Source organism: Pleuronectes platessa, chromosome 23 (genome assembly GCF_947347685.1).
Source record: "Pleuronectes platessa chromosome 23, fPlePla1.1, whole genome shotgun sequence".
In the NCBI taxonomy this organism is placed as follows: domain Eukaryota; kingdom Metazoa; phylum Chordata; class Actinopteri; order Pleuronectiformes; family Pleuronectidae; genus Pleuronectes; species Pleuronectes platessa.
Window position 1 is genome coordinate 2210553 of NC_070648.1, and position 17320 is coordinate 2227872.

A 17320-nucleotide genomic window follows, 5' to 3' on the forward strand; every position below is an offset into this window, starting at 1 on the left:
ATTTAAGTTGTTTTCAGGCTCATTGTCGAACAACACACGCGATCGCATTTCATTCAACACCCTGTTCGATCAATATTATAATTTAATAATATTTTTTCTGGACTTCCTGAAACTCACTACTGAACAAATGCCATCAATAGTTTTAAAACCCTGAAGAGTTATATGTCTCTTTTGTCCTTTAAAAAAAAAGATATTATATGCAACATGATTGTGAATCATACTCTGTTTTATATATTAACCCTTTTTTCTTAACGTTGTCATTCTTATTATTATTAATATATATTCACCAAAAAATACAGGAATATTGTAAAACTGCGATAAGTTATGAATATCATTATAACAGCCAAAGTAAAAGTGTGAGAAAGTGAAGTATGAGTAAGAAAGTTTTAAAATCCAGAATCATGAGTCATAAATTGTAAAATAAAATGAAATGAAATCCACAAATATCTGTGAACAATACAAATGAAAATAAATAATTGTTTTGTTTATTTTAGATAAACCTGACTGAAAAATTCCCAGTATTCTTAAATAATTATTCATAATTTTTCAATTAGTTAATCTATTTATCTATCATCCGCTGTTCCTGGGTCTTTCATATTTATTGATAAATTAAGAGGAATTTTCAAGGAAGTAATTACAAAAATATAGATAATTGGACATTTACTTAAATTTACATTTGTTAAAAAATGTTCAGGGTGTGGGATAAATTTATTTGTTAAAATTTTCTCTTCAGAAGCCACACAACTTATTTACCTAAACACATAATTATACATTAGACATTTTGCAAAAGGCATAATTTAAATATAGAATCCAGAGTAAGAATCAGTCTTATTGTCGGTAGCTGACAGTTTTCAAGACTATGAAGCTCGACCCTGAATATTATGGAGTTTCTCCTGCAGCAGAAAACCTCAAGTTGTTTATTTATAAAGACAAAGTTTTCACGTCTTTATAGATAGAAAAGTGTCCGAGCTTCATCCCATACAAATTATTAATTCAGAGAGTTACAAGTTAGGTTTGAGTTGGGTTTACAAGAAATGTCCTGTGTCTTTTACTAAAGTTCTTGGTGCAAAAGTTGATATTTTATAATCTTTTATGAACAATTTAGTTAAGTTAAGTCGATAAGATAGTTCAGAAATGTCTAAAGGCAAAATAATGTCTCAGAACTGCTTTTACAGACAGAAAATATTCCAAATATTTTACATTTTCAAAGATATAAAACAGAAAAAGTAGCAAATCTCAGATTGATGAATCTGGAATAAGAGAGAAGGTCTCTCTGGTTTAAACGTTGACCTGTAGACGTGCAGGGGAGCAGCTGAATATCACACACTCCACTCCGGCTTCATTTAACCTCTTATTACTCTGGACGTGTCTTGAACGCAGCACAGGAGCCTGAATCTTCTCACCAACCGTTGAAAACTGTCGAGAACGAGGCTGATTCACTGTAACAAGCTTATCTGAGCTGTCAGCAGCGTTCTCCTGTGTGTGTGTGTGTCTGTGTGTGTGTGTCTGTGTGTGTGTGTGTGTGTGTCTATATGTGTGTGTGGCATGCATTTTGGCCCCCATTATCCACAGATCCTATCAATCCTCCTATTTTTAGAACATTCAGAAATCTGTGGTTACTTCAAACCTTTGGCTGGCCCTGTTCTCCGTGTGTGTGCGTGTTGGTGTGTGTGTGTCTGTGTGTCTGTGTGTTTGTGTGTGTGTGTGTGTGTCTGCATGGGCGCGCTGCGGTGTGGCATCCCCCCAGAAAAACCCTTGCAACACTAGAGTTGCACTCATCCCCTCCTTCTCCAGCCGCTCATGGGCCAGGCATGCATTCTTCCACCTTGGGCCGGTCATGTGTGTGTTCACCGTCACTGATCGGTCCCGGCTTCATTCCTCTGGTCGACCACAGTCACTCAAATTCCATCCATTCATGTATCTCTTTTCCTTCTTGAGATGCCATCTTCTCCCCTCCTCCCCTCCTCCCCTCCTCCCCCCTCCTCCTCCCTTCTCTTCCCTTCTCCTCCCCCTTGACCTCTTTTTGATTTAGCTTTGATTATTTTCCTTTCTCCACATTTTTGCCCCTAATTACCAATTAAACAGTGAATATCCAAAACGTGGTGACGGCCTGCAGGGCCCCATGTGACACATTCCCTCCAGGACCATCAGTAGCGTGTTCTCTTGAGACCCGGGGGCCACAGGGGCCCTTCAGCACCATGTTGGAGAAGCTCCTGCTGAGCTTCCATTGTTTCATTTGATCTGGTTAGTTTTGGTTTCACGTTGTAATTTAGGGATTAAAGAATGTGTCTGACATCTGTCAGCCTGTCGTCATCCCCTACGTGGGCGGAGTCTACCTGTACTTGGCTCTGATTGGTTTAGAGATGCATATTTTCCTCTTATTTATTTCCTCATTCTCCTCGGTTAATTCAGCTTTTTTCTCCATTTGTGATTTTTCCTGATTCTCCATGTCCCATTCGGTCACTTCAGACACTAACTGGATGTGACACACTACCCACACACACACACACACACACACACACACACACACACACACTCACACTCACACTCTCTCACACACACACACACACACATACACACACAGCAGACTTTCTGCCCTCTGCCTGACGCTTGTGTGTCCCAACCATTACCTCATGAGGCTTCCCTCTCGCTCTCCAAGAGCAACATATCACTGCACGACAACTGTGTGTCTGTGCGTGTGTGTGTCTGTGTGTTGTCAGATTGACCAGCTAGTAGCGCTTATCCAATGAGAGGATAGCAGCCTGTGGGAGATGAGTGTGTGTGTGTGTGAGGGATGAGATGAGGCCCTGTGGGAGAGGAAACCTCCACCTCACCTCCCTGTAACCCAGACCTATGAGACAGTGGGGGGGGGGGGGGGGGTGGGGGGAGAAGGTGGAAAGTTCAAGGTTCTTAATGATTATTCTGTACTTCTGTGTATTTACAGTTTTCTTTGCTGTTTCACAAACTGCTGAGGGAGAGAGCTGATTGTTGGAAAAACGTTTTTTAATTGTGAATCCTGCAAACGCTTCAAAAGCAGGAGCTGATTTTGATAAGTTGAGTTTCATAATCTGAAAGTTTATCTCGACTTGTGTCCTTGTCGGCGGCTCTTATTATATCTGGTAGGAAATCGAGGTGCACAGAGCGAGGTCGCCCGTCAGCGCGGCAGGAAGCCTCCACTTGATTCTGTTTGTTTGTCATTGTTCGCTCCTCGAGTGCACATGCTACTTAACGCCGCCCCCCCCCCCCCCCCCCCCCGACTCCCACTGAAATGAACGATTCACTCTTCCTGGAAACCATCCCTCAAAATCCTCCTGTCTCCAGATCAGCAGTGTTCATGTGCTTGTCTCTTTATTTAGCAGCTGAACTCATGTCTCTGTTGATAAGATCAGTTCAGTAACATGAGAGTTAATCGTGACTCCGGCTGCCAGAGTTCTGATTTTCTTGTTGAAGCAGCGGTTGGTCGGAATGATTTATTCACCAGATTTTGATCCAGGAGTTTGTCTTTAGCCAAGTTGATCTGAAATCCACACCCGTCTGTGGAGGGAGGATAGAGAGACAGAGAGAGAGAGAGAGAGAGAGAGAGACTGAACGAAAATGCTTTAAAATCCATTTGCTCTAATACTTTCACAAACACAGAGTTAGATCAGTTTTGTCAGCTGTAATTCCACATGGGAGATTTTCAAATTTCAGCCTCTGCTCATGTCTTTGGTTCGAGGGAAGATAGAAAACAACAAGAACCAAATTTTACATTTGATAGAAACCCCTGGAAATTAAGATCCATGAATTATTCCCCAAGAAATGAAAGTCAAAAAAGGAATCTGCTACTGTCCCATTCCTCTGGACCGTGGTCGCACTGGGACAGCTGGTGTGTGTGTGTCTGTGTGTGTGTGTGTGTGTGTGTGACGGTTGGGTTCAGGCAAGGGCCTGCTGAGACAGGGATGAGTTTGTGTGTCTGTGTGTGTGTGTGTGTCGGGGCTGAACAGCGGCCAGCGCACATGCTGGACGAAATCAGCGAACAGGTCGACCTTTGACCTTTCAACTCCTCACCAGGCGTACGGGGGAAAGAGGAGAAGGAGGACAAACACGTGGACTTGAGGAGAGAGAGAGAGAGAGAGAGAGAGAGAGAGAGAGAGAGAGAGAGAGATGGCGAAAGTGCAAAATGTGAAAAAACAGAAAGGCGTAAACGAGGGAGAGGGTTTCCTGTGAAAGGATGGAGGAGGAGAGCGGATGAATGAATCCAAAAGGAAGATGACAGGAGGAGAAGGAGGAGGAAAGGAGCGAGGGAGAGACGGCTCCGGCCAGATTGTGAACTCCCCGAGACGGAGGACAAGACGTGAATGCGTGAAAGTGTTGACGGAGCGGTGCAAAAAGAGCGAGGGATCAGGAGTGAAAGTGTGCAGTCAGGTGAAAGTGATACGAACGCCCGGGGTGGTCCCTCTCTCTCTTTCTCTCCGTCCTCTTCCCCCTCTGTCTCTCCACCTCGCTCGCTCTTCGGGAGGCTGACACTTCCCTTCATCCGTTTGACCGGTCACAGAAGGGGGGATGAACAGAGGAGTGGAGCGGGGGTGAAAGAGCGAGACGAGCGGCAGACGGACATTTAAATGCTCGCCCGCCGATCTATTGGAAGAGTCAGGGAGAGAGAGAGAGACAGACACACAAACAGAATCAAACACACATCAACACACATGTAGAAACAAAGAGAGAGGGGGGGGGGGGGGGTCATTGTGTCATGTAACTATGATGACGGGAATTCAGATCTGATCTAAATTATAGGTCTAGAATTTAAAATCTGAATTTAAGTCTTTAATTTTACATACTTTGTCTGAAATACATTCTGAAATATTTCCTTCTCACATTTAACTTAGTTTTATATAGTTTATATAATAATATATATAGAGACTGATATAAGTATATAGGCAGGTATACAATATGATGCGAACAATGTATAACTGCACAATAACTGAAAAAGATTAAAAGTTATATAACTGCTATGTGTCATGAAGGTAAACTATACAAGTAATATGGAAATGGACAGTGAATCATAAGGATAATGGATGATAGTGTTACTATCGTATAAAGTCATAAAACCTTTTTGTTTTATAGTTTTCCTTTTAACTTAGTTTCATTTCTATGAATCTCTATTTGTCTCCTCTTCCTCATGTCGCTCCTTTACTCCTGCCTGACCCTCGTCTTCCTCTCCTTTGCTCTTAACCTGCGATTCTGAGTTACGGCAAACGCACAAAAACACACACACACACACACACACGAGTCAGACGGGGTGCAGAGCGAGGTCAGTGGGATAAGTGTTGGTGCCAGGGAGGGGTGAGAACTCACTGTGCGACCCTCAAACAGCCTTATCTGATCTCACACACACACACACACACACACACACCTGTCTCTCCTGTCTGCTTCACATGCATGTTATCCTCTTATATATTACAGCTGACACACACAGACAGACACACACAGACACACACACACACACACACACACACACACACGCACGCAGAGCAGGCTGGAGTGTAATGAAGCGGTTTGTGATTCTGCTGCGCTGAAGATAAAAAACGTCTGTGTCCATATCTGTGGAGTTCAAGCTATTACTTGTGTGCGAGAGTTCACTTAGTGTGTGTGTGTGTGTGTGTGTGTGTGTGTTTCTCGGCCCCTGCCTCAACTTCCTGTCCTGTCTGTGGCCGGGCCTTATCGGTGTGACAACAGGTCAGCCTGTGGTCACGACAAAAGGGTCATTCAGCGAGCTGATTGGACGGGGCGGGGAGCCGCGCTGCGCTGCTTCCGACCAATGGTCAAGTGGCGGTCAGGAATTGGTGGAGAAGGGGTGGGGGGGGGAGATGGTGGGGAGGTCAAGGTGGTTAAAACTCACTCACACTTAATGCTATCTCTCTCTATATCACACAAACACACACAGACACACACACACACACACTCACAGTGACCATGTGGTGACCGGGTCAGGTCATTGTTCTGCGTTATCAGTCTTGACCTCTCCGTCTGCCCCCCCGATACGACCTGCATCAACAGCCCTTCCTGTGTGTGTGTGTGTGTGCGCGTGTGTGTGTGTGTGTGTCTGTGTGTGAGAGAGAGAAAGCCTCTAACATAGTTGAACCTAAAAAGCTTTGACCCTTGAAACTTCTCTCTCAGCTCTCGACTCTTTCCTGTTTTGGGTTCGTTGGTGAAACGACTTGTTTTTCTGAATCTGCAAAATCAAACACCTGCAGCTGAGGCCGTGGATTTATCTGAACTGTTCGAAACTTGAACTCTGTCGTGTTTCGTGAACCTTTTCTACAGAGAGTTGTTAAACTATTTCACGATAGCATGAGAAGTATCGTAAGTTTTATTCTCTTCCTAATAATCATCTTAGATTTATCCTGCCGTCCTTGACTTCCAGACTTTAGAGCCCACATCCACAATATCCAAGTTATGAGCTAAATTTATTATTTCTTAAAACATTTCAACATCAAGCATATTTACACAGTAAATCAAAGTTTTAAAAACTGTTAATAATGATGATTTGAATCCATGTAAAACCGTTTAATGTAGAATAATTATAAAAACAATTCCCTTCTAACTTTGCCGGTGTTTGAATCTCGTGCGATGTGACAAGTGGACGAACCCAAAATGAACCCGGCCCAGAATCAACCACTGAAAAAAAAAAGTGTCTGGAGGCGAAGTGACGTTAGAAAAGTGTTCGATGCCGAGTCGACCTTTTTAAAAAGAGCTTGAATCCAAATGGAGCTGAGAAAACCCCTCGTTCCTCCAGCGCTGTTTGTTTTGGACTCTTCCGTCTTTATTTGCTTCATCAGTGCAGCGAGCGGCTCCCGGCAGCAGGCCCCTCCGACTCCAGCCCACACTCGTTTATCGCCCCCCCCCCGCTCCTCACTCACTCCTTCCCTCCTCCTCCTCCTCCTCCGTAACATCCAGTTACCCTCCGCCTGACCTCTGTCGCTCGCTCCTTCGCCTTTCTCCTGCAGTCCTGTAATATTTCCCCGATCATTCTTTTTGACTTTTCTCTCTCATTCACATCCCCTCATTCTCCCTCTCTCTCTCTCCTTCACTCCGTCTCTGTCCCTCTGTGTCTCTCGCTCGCCCTCTCTTCGTCTGTGCAGTGTCTAATTGACAGCGGAGACCCCTGGTTGAACCACCAGCACTCTTCTCCTGTTTTTGTTTCTTTTTCTCGTCTTTTCTTTTTTTTCCCCCCGCACTTATTCCATTTCAGCCCGGAGAGACAGAGAGAGAAGGAGAAGGAGGATGGTGAATTAGAGATGGAGTAAGTGAGAGAAGGATGAGGAGGGAGAGAATCGAGAGGGAGAAGTTTGGAGACAAAGCAGGAGAAGGAGAAGTTAGTCAGGGAAGGAAGCTGAGAGTTCAGAGGAACATGAAGAGTGTGTGATGCTGCTCGTTTTTCTATTTCAACTAAACGTGTACGATCCTCTGTTTGCACGTCTTTGTGCACGGGCGAAAGAAAACTTAACCTGAACCAAAATATAAACACAGAGTTTATTATTTAATTAAAACTTGTTAACTTGTGGTGGATGTAGATTTCAAATTCTTTTGTATCGTGACAGTAAAGTACAAATGAAGTGTTCGGGTGTTTACGTGAATGTTTACTCAGAAAAACCAAGATGGCGACAGACAAACTCAAGACTTCCAAGCAGCAGCTTCACAAACCAACGTGAGCTCTGAACCTCAGCAGCTTTTGATTTGTGACTAAGTCTAATTTTATGTTTTTGATTAGCAGAGATAAAGCTGATGCATGGCGGCCGTCCAGCCTGCTAACGTGCCTTTGAGCAAACTCCAGTGGTGCTGCAGCGTGACCGACCTCTGACCCCGACACAAACAGATAACTTCTCTACGGGGAGCGATAAAATACTCAGATTTAGATTCCACCCGGCTGCTGATTAGTGAAGCCCGGTGCACGTTGAGCCGTGTTGTGGTTCCTGGCAGCGGCTGCAGGCAGATACCAGCTCTTGGTTTTCATTTGACTTCTGGCTCTCTGGTGAGGAGGAGAAATTAGTTCCCTGTTGCAAAGCGATAAACATCCAAGCTGCCTTCTTTCCAGATGAAGTGATACAGTTCAGAGTTTGCACATGACTTAAAGAAACAAATGCTGAGGAGCACTGAGAAGAAAGCGAGTGAGGAAGTGAGAGTGGAGTGTGACAGTAGCCGGGCAGCGGTTGACTGATAACCTCTGAATGTGACCTCTGACCTCCGGCTTTCAGGGGTCAGGAGCGGATTTGGGGTTAAGTGTAAAATCCTTTTCTGCCGCAGGTTGTCAGTCGGCTCGTGACAGACGAGATATGATGGGATGTGTGTGGTCATCAGGGACTCACTGGTTTCAAAGCTGCTTAGACGAGAGGACTGACTTCTTCTCTGTTTAACTTAATTCAACATCTCATGGTTTATGTCTGGTTGTGGGAAACACATTTAAAGCCTGATAATGAATTTAAAGTATTTGATAAACTCTTTAAACTTCATGAATATATTTATAAAAATGCTCTTTGTTTATGGCACAGAAATCTGAATTCAATTCTTCAGTCCATGTTTGTTTCTTTGCTGTGAAATTCATCTTCAATATTTATTCGAGCATTTCACTTCCCTCTGTTATTTCCTCTAAGTCTCGTCTTTCTTCGTGGCCATTAGAAAACTCTGTTCCTCCTTAAACGACCTTTTAACCCCTGAGAGATTTAATCACAGAGAAACAAAGATGTGGACTTTCCTTCACTTCTTTCTCTTTCTTCGTAAACACACTCCAGACCGACCGCGAGAGAGAGAGATGATTGACAGGTGTCAGTGCGCTGTGTGTGTGTTTGTGTGGGGGGGTCGTGACCTTTGAACTCAGATGAGAGACGCCTGATGACGGACAGGCGTCAGAGGAAACACTTTTCTCATGGCGGCAGTGAGAAGCACTTTCCTGTCTTTCTTCCCATTGGTTGAACAATGTAAATACCTGTGTGGTGATGTGTTGACAGTGAAGAAGATGAATGATGGATGGATGATTGAAAGAATGTCCTGGAGAGACAGACGGGTGCCATCGTGGCTGCGTTTCTTGATAAAAGTCTAATCCGCTCTCGTTGCTTTTAGCGACCTTTGACCTGGTCCCTGTCAGATTTAGAGAAGAGATGGACAGCTGGGAGAGGAGTGGATGATGGGAGGATGATGGAGGGAAAGAGAGAGTGAAGTTACGCCCGGAGGAGAAGCAGGATGACTTATTTTAATCAGGAAGATTTTTTTAATCGTCTTTTCTTTCCCGTCTGTTTAGTCGATAAACGATAAACTTTATTTCAGGGTGTTGGTCCCAAATGTCTTAGCGGAAACATTAGTGTGTGTGTGTGTGTGTGTGTGTGTGTCTGTGTGTGTGTGTGTAAACATGATGAATTCTGGGTGACCCTGTCCTTTGGCCGTTACGAACGGGAACACAGCGATTCCCCGACGTTTCTAAACAAACAAATCCACAGCCGGAGTAACCATTAACAAGTCTGCTAAACACCGAGGGGGAGGAAGAGAGAGGAAGAGAGGGAGAGAGAGGAAAAGAGAGGAAAAGAGAGGGAGAGAGGAAAAGAGAGGGAGAGAGGAAAGAGAGGGAGAAGACGATAAGAGCGGCTGCAAGTATCGATACAGAGCGAAAGATTAGCAGATATAAAACAGAAAAGGAAAGAGGAGGCATAAGGAAAGGAAAGAGTGGAGGGATGGAGAGATGGATGGTAAGATGAGGCGAGCAAGGGGGCAGCTACAGGTGGAACGATAGAAAGAATAGAAAGAGAGAGAGAAGTGAAGTGAAGTCGAAACAGTAAGAGGTAGGAGATTAGATGAAATGTCAAAAAGGGGGGAGTGGGAAAGGAGTGATGGTTTGAATGATAATAAGGAGTAGGGAGAGAAAGAGAGGAGGAGGAAGGATGGAGAGAGAGAGAGAGAGTGGAGGAGGAAGGAGGGATGGAGGGAGGGCGAGAGAGAGAGAGAGGCCCATTAGCGGAGAAGAAACGAGAGAAAACAAACAAGAAATGTGAGAAAAACACGTCACTTTGTTTTTCTGCTCGTCGAAGAATTAGAGGAAGCAATAGTGTGTGTGTGTGTGTGTGTGAGTTTGTGTGTGTGTGTGTGTGTGTGTGTGTGTGCGCGTGTGTAGAGACGGGAGCGATAGCACGGGGGAGGTCATGGCGAGGTGAGAGAGGGGGAGCGAGACGGAGAGAGAAGTTCAGCGAGAGGTGAAGAGAGAGACCTGCACTTTCTTTCCGTGTGTGTTTAGGGTGAAACGAGGGTCAGGTGTGTGTGTCTGTGTGTGCGTGTCTGTGCGTGTCTGTGTGTGTCTGTGTGTGCGTCTGTGCGTGCGTGTCTGTGCGTGTCTGTGTGTGTCTGTGTGTGTGTGCGTGCCAGGCGGACGTGCTGGCTCGCGTGTGCCTCGTTTTTTCTTGGGAAAGCTTTTTTTTGTTTCATCTTCTTCTTCTTCTCTTCCCATCAGTCTTATCTGCCTCTCCTCCTCCTCCTCCTCTTCTTCTCTTCTCCTAATGTTTGTACCCTCCACTCCTCCACTCCTCCGCTCCTCCCTCCATCCAAATTTACCTACTGACCTCAAGTTCACCCATATCTCCCCCTGTTAATTTGACTGTTCTTCTTCTCTTCTTTCACCTCTCCTCTCATCCTTCGCTCCTCTTTTCTCCTCCTCCTCTTCTTGTTCCTCAGTCTAATTTTCATCCCACCCTTCTTCACCTCTCCTCTTCTTCTTTCTTCTATTCTTTCTTCTTTCCAATCATTCCTCACCCCTCCTCTTCTATCAATTTCTCCTCTTCTCCTCTCTTTCCCTCTCCTCTCCTTTCTTTCTTCAACTCCATTCTTCTTATTTTTTATTTTATTATCCTCTCCTCTTTTCAGTCTCTAACTCATCTTTCTCTTCTTCCTCCTGTTTCATCTCCCTTCATCCTGCTTTCCTCTCTCCTCTTTCATTTACATTACTTTTTCCTTCCTTATTTTATCTCATTAATTCTCAACTTTTCTTTTGTTCACATCTTCTCTTCATCTTTGTTCTCCGCACACTTTCTCGTTTACTTCCCTCTCTCCATCTATCTCCAGCCCCCCCCCCCCCCCTCTCTCCTTTATCACATAGCATCTTCAGTCCGCTCCTTCACCTCATCCTCCTCTCCCTCCTTTTCTATCTCTTCTTCAGTCTATTTGTTTTTCCCTTATCTCCGATATACACAAATAAGGACGGAGGGGAAAGGAAAGAGATTCACTGAGCTGAATTCCAGAGATAGGACGAGTGATCCGGTCCTAGATAGCAAACACACACACACACACACACACACACACACACACACACACACACACACACACACACAACATTTGTTTTCTGTTATCTGTGATACAAAAAGAACGAGAGAGAGAGAGATATGACAAGCGATCCGTTCCAACACAACATGCAAATCTCAGGGACAGCAGCTGCCAGCTCGTGTGTGTGTGTGTGTGTGTGTGTGTGTGGGTGTGAGTGTGAGTGTGAGTTTTCTCTGGCCTCACTTTCACTTGTTTACTTCATCAACTCAACTGTGTGTATCTCATTTACCTAATTAACTGACTCATAACATCAAAGACCGATGACATTTGGGCTTTTATGAGACTATATGTGTGTGTGTGTACCTGTTTGTGTGCCTGTACAGCCTGTGTGTGTATGTGTGTGTTTGTACTTCTTTATACGGGGGGATTAGCAGGTCAAACCTCGGCCGTGCGAGGGTGAACTCGGGGACAAAGGAGGGACAACGAACGAGCGGTGAATGCAGAAGTGAACGGACCAGAGGGAGTTGGGGAGGGAGAAGAAAACAGCGATAGAGAGACGGTGGGAGTGGGAAGGAGGGAGGGAGGGATGGAGGGAGGGAGGGAGGGATGGATGGAGGAGAAGATCAGGAATCCGGTCGTCTCTTAAGTCTTCCTCCGCAGCCTGATTTAGAGGGAACACGGGTCGAGGACAGAGAAAGTATTCAGGACACTTCCTGTTTTCCTGAGAGACTCTGACGAGGTGACTTCAGGTAAAAGATCTGAGCTCCTCACGTGATCAGTTTGGACCAATCACAGTGAAGGAAACACAGAGAGATAGAATAACTCACAGGTGTTTGTTCCATAGTTTCATTTTGATCGGGTTAGTTTTAGGTTCTAATTTAGGTATGGAGCTTAATTTAGAATTGAAAAAATTAAAACAAATATTTCTTGGTTCCTTTATTCTACATTTTGTCAGTTTCCCTCGTTTCTTTCTTCTTCTTCAACCACCTTCACCTCCGTCCCTCGTCTTCATCACTTCCTGTTCCTTATCTCCGATCCCTCGTCCTTCCTCTGCCCTCGTTCTTATCAGTCCATCTTCATCTGCCCTTACTTTACCCTCTCTCTATCTCTGCCCTCTCTCTCCCACATGTGGTTTTGGTCTCCATCCCTCCCTCTCTCATCCCTCGCTCACATATGGTTTCTCTCTCTGGATCTGTGTGTGTGTGTGTGTGTTTGGTGTTACCCAGAGTTCACTGGGGCTCCTTGCTCGTGTGTGTGTGTTTTACAGACAGAGATAGAGAGACAGAAAGTGTGTATGTCTGCAGGCCGGTGTGTGTGTGTGTGTGTGTGTGTGTGTGTGTGTGTGTGTGTGTGTGTGTGTGTGTGTGTGTGTGTGTGTGTGTGTGTGTGTGTGTGTGTGTGTGTGTGTGTGTGTGTGTGTGTGTGTGTGTGTGTGTGTGTGTTGGGTGGAGTTCAGCAGGGCAGCAGCAGGTTATGCAACAGTTTCTAATGGGAGCCGTTTCGAGGAAGACTTAACCTTTCTTCTTCCTCCTCTTCTTCCTCCTCTTCCTCCTCTTCTTTCTTTTTCTCCTCTGTTTGTTTTTGTATATGAATGTAAAAATATTTTCAGCTGTAAAGCAAAAGATCCTAGAAATTCAATCCCTGAAGCGAATCAGACATTTGCACCATTAAACTAATTTGTTTATTTTAGTTGTAAATTGAATTTGCAACTTAAAAACATTATTGTGAGGTCAAAAGCAGTTTGTTGTGTAAACATTAAATTAATCGCGTCTCAAGTGTCACATCAGATATGAACCTTTAAACACTTGAAGCTGAATCTTTATCAGAGAGCGACTCACAAACACCAGATAAGTACGTGATTTAAACATAGTTATTAATTACACACACGAGTCGACTGTGTCATAGTTTAATCCAGTTCAGAACAACCAGGTGTGTTTACGCTCATTGTGACTCATCATGGTTTCTACATGTGTTTATGTTCTCACCACTGAACTGAATCATTTCAACCCCAAACAACCAGGATGTGTTTCTGAGAACAAACAGGAAACAGAATGTTTTCCATTAACACGTCTCTTCCTGTTTGTCTCCAGTTACTGGAGCTGTTCACCGAGTGGGACTGGTCCACGTATCTCGCTGACTACGGCAAATCCACCTGCAAATACCTGAGAGTGAACCCACACACTGCACTGGTCCTGCTGGAGAAGTGAGTCCTTCATCACACACATCGTCTTCATCGCTTCTCAGCTGGAATCCAGTCATTTAGGAGTTAATCAGATCTTCAGCGGCTTAATAATCAAACACACAAACTCCTGCAGCTCTTTTCTGTTTATTATCTTTTATGATGTGTTTATTTGGGCTTTGATTAAACAAAATAAGTTGTAAACAGACATTAAAAGATATTTAAACAATTCAATTTTCCCAAATGAATCAGCAGATTAATCGATTACACAAACTTATTGTCTCAACACACAACTTCTTTCTTCACCTCCATCTCTCCTGTTTGTCCTTCATGTTGTTTTTTATTAGGTCTTTAAAACCGTGAGTATTTTCTCTGACGTGTGTGTGTGTGTGTGTGTGCAGTGATGAGCATGTGTGTAAATACAGTTTAGATCACGACTAAAGTGTGTTTGTGTGTCAGAAAGAGATTTAATCTTCATTTGGTTTTGTTGTGTGGAAAATCACACGCACGTCCTGATGTTTATCACTGTGGCCGTTATCACTACAACAACAACTCACAGTTTATCAGTGTAGGGGCTGAGCTGCTGTAGAGATAAACACACCCTACACACACACATAGACAGACACACACTCCTATGATCCTCTCTGTTGTTCAGTTCTTTCTCTCTGGAGCTCCAGGAGGGGCCCAGGCCTGGTGGTCCCTCTGTGCCTGGGAGGAAGCACCCTGCTGGGGCTTGTCTGGTCTGCTGGGCCCCCTGAACTCCCTGGAGGTTCCACAACAGACCAGTGTTCTGCGACAAAACACACAATCGCACACTTGTTGAGACACACACACTGGTTTAACAGGTGTCTTGAGCAGAAATGTGTGTTGAGACTGACTATGCTTGTTTTCCTGATTGTGCACATTTCTGAAACTAACTGCATTAAAACCCTGAAAAGATGAATCACAGTGTGAAAGTTCAGTTTTCTCTCCCTCCTCTCATCCTCTCTTCTTCTTCTTCTCCTCCGTCTGCAGGATGAAGGAGACGAGCAGGAAGAACAACGTCTTCGCTCAGTTCAGGAAGACGGACAGAGACCGACAGAAACTCATCGACACCGTCATCAAGCAGCTACGCAACCTCATCGCACAGCACCACGCCTGATTGGACAGCCGGCCCCAACGCCATCGCCTGATTGGCTGATTGAATCCATCGCTGCGCTGTATCAACCGTCTGTTCACCTTCACTTCCTGGGACTCCACTGGACTTCACACTGCACAATCTTTTTTCTGGAATCAGAACTTTTCAGTTTGTCTGAGGACGAGGACGAGCTCTCCGTCCTGCAGCGTTAAATACTCATCACAACATTTCACTTGTATCCATCCACAACTGGAAATAGTCCCAAACAAATGCACAATGTTTCCCTGTTCTGTGTAAAGTTTTGTAAAGTGACAGGTGCTTAACGTTTCTGACCTCCGGCCTCAGGGGGCGATGGAGGACGTGTTTGAGTTGCGGTTACCCACTTGTGGCCTATATTCCCCCCCCCAATCGCCTAAAGGTTGTTGGTGTAAGTTCTGAGACAAAAACACATAATTTGGTTTCGGTCTGTTGACAGTATTTAAAAACACATCATCTGCCTTATTCGTAGATTTAAAACGATTCGCCCGTGGATTTCTTCATGTGGGAAACAAACAGTTCAGTTAAGAATCATATTTACATTAAATTCTAGATTAATCTACTTAAGTTTCTTAATTTAAAGTATTAATTACTAAATCTTTCAGTTTGCCGGACGCCACCGAGCCTCGTTGTTACTGAGAAATGTGTGAGTCAGATAATCGCGGAAACCTGCGTTGTGCGGCTGTGAGAGAGAATCTTTGTGGGTTTTTGCAGATTTTATTTTCGATTCAGAAGCGTCAAACTACAACGTTGACATTTACCTTCCACGTCTTCCATGATGTATTTTGAATGTACACCAGGGGGCGTCGTCTCCATCGTCCTTTTCGGTTGCGGCGTTTTAAAGCACTGAACTCGAGATCAGGTCCGGAAGAGATAAAACAATTTCTCGTTGATCTGCGAACACTTGAATGGACGCTCGGGTCGGGGTCGAAGTGGAGGGGGTGTCGTTCCACCCCTTTCCAGTGGGGGGCGCTGCCTGAGCATTGATACTCATGTTGTATCGACAGCTCGGTCTTAAAGACGATGGCTCTAAAGTGAAAACTGTTTTGTTTGTCTTTGGCTAGAAAGAGACTAATTTGTGTAAACACACACACACAGTCATGTCTTCCATACGCAGAGTTGTGTGTGTAGTTTGGCTACACAAACCTTTGTTTAGTTATTATATTCACACTATTGTTGGAGCTAGTGGATCTTCATGTTGCCTTTTTTTCTTGAACTCGGTGCAATAGCAGCAACGGAACCTGCAGGATTTTGTGTGTGTTAATCGTTGGGCTTTAAAAAGGGATTCGAACTTCAAACTCTCTTTTGATCAACTGCGATGTGTGTGCACTGTGAAATCAACTGTACGCTGATGTGTGCGTCTCTTTTCGGTGTCTGGGTTCGGTCACACGTACACAAATGTTTTCGCGGTGAACCGTCGCCTCTCGTCCAATCGGCAGGAAGGAGGAAAGATTTGCTTCCTGCTTTGTGATTTTGGTGAATTTTGACTCGAGATATTCGTGTTGTGTTGTTAATAATGAAAAGGGGGGGGGGGCGCTGCTCAATGTGCCTTTAATGTTTTCTGTTTCATCTTCCTGCCGCAGCTCACAGCAGCTCTGTGGCGTTCCGACCCAGTGACTGAACTTCCACACTACACGGACAACAAGGGATCTCTGGAGCTTTTATGTTTAGGTTGCAGAATTTTCGACAAATATAACTCTTTACATTTATTGTTAATACTCCTTTGCTTAAGGGCACCATGGCAGTAACACACAAACGCGTTGGAACTGACAACCCTCAGATACTGACGCTATGTTCTGTATTTTGTAAATCTTTATTGAGACGGATGCACTGTTAACGAAGCTGTTGCATTAAACCACTAACACATTAAAGTAAAGTACTAACGCATTTGAAAAAAAAATGGCAACGGAAAAATCTGTAATAAATGTTGAACTGTTGAATATTTCCTCTCGACTGTTTCTTGATGTAGTTTCTCTGTATTTCATCCATTTATTTTATGTTCACACACCAGCAGAATTCAGAGTCAGTTTGATTCTACTGCTTCTGTGACCTTTGACCTCTCAGACAGCGTGGGTGTCTGCTGTGAAGCACGTGATTAACGACTGTGTGTGTGTGTGTTGGCGCTGCAGGTGGGAGTTGTGTGTTCAGTGAAGGGTAGCCACGCAGATCCGAAGCAACACAACCTCTCTGCGTGCTCCAGGTTTCCTCGACTCTCTCCTGCTTTATTATTCATTCAATTAACTTTTGTAAATTCTGGCTCCACTTTCAGTTTCCAGTTTAAAATATTCATGCAGTCTTTATTTTCCTCCTCCTGCTCTAACATCATCCAGACAGAAGAAGCTTCAGCTAATGGACCAATCAGATTAGTAATTGGTGATGAAAAAGGTTAGAGCAAAGTATGAATTAAATATCATAAAACGGCATATTGATAGTTGTTTAAAAAGTCGAAGGTTAGTTGTCGGTCAAAATTTTCCAACCAGGTGTATTGATGATAAAAAATTCATCGTATGAAAACTGGTAAAAAAATTCATACCTATGACTTTTTCATCATGGGTATAATAGAACCCTCACTTTATAAAAGGTGTATTTCTACTGTTGACTGATACTTAATTAAATCCAACAAATATTTTAAAGTCTCCGTTGTATTATTGTAAGTTACCGTCCGAGATGAAGATGTTTGTAATATCATGAAGGTCGAGATCAGGAGAGAG

General features: G+C 44.1%; 1 protein-coding gene across 1 annotated transcript; it reads left to right on the forward strand.

Moving 5' to 3' along the window:
* The first annotated feature begins 3247 nt into the window (after positions 1 to 3247).
* On the forward strand, positions 3248 to 16549 carry LOC128429769 (exocyst complex component 6B). Its single transcript, XM_053415552.1, has 3 exons — positions 3248 to 4404; positions 13368 to 13480; positions 14471 to 16549. The coding sequence occupies exons 1-3, from the start codon at positions 4228 to 4230 to the stop codon at positions 14595 to 14597; spliced, it is 417 nt and encodes a 138-aa protein (XP_053271527.1). The 5' UTR covers positions 3248 to 4227; the 3' UTR covers positions 14598 to 16549.
* The last annotated feature ends 771 nt before the right edge of the window (positions 16550 to 17320 follow it).

Bases quoted from the DNA above. Each gene is read 5' to 3' on its own strand.
- LOC128429769 (XM_053415552.1), top strand. From the start codon at position 4,228: ATGAATGAATCCAAAAGGAAGATGACAGGAGGAGAAGGAGGAGGAAAG. The intron at 4,405-13,367 runs GTGAAAGTGATA...GTTTGTCTCCAG, and splicing joins GAGTGAAAGTGTGCAGTCAG to TTACTGGAGCTGTTCACCGA. The intron at 13,481-14,470 runs GTGAGTCCTTCA...CTCCGTCTGCAG, and splicing joins GCACTGGTCCTGCTGGAGAA to GATGAAGGAGACGAGCAGGA.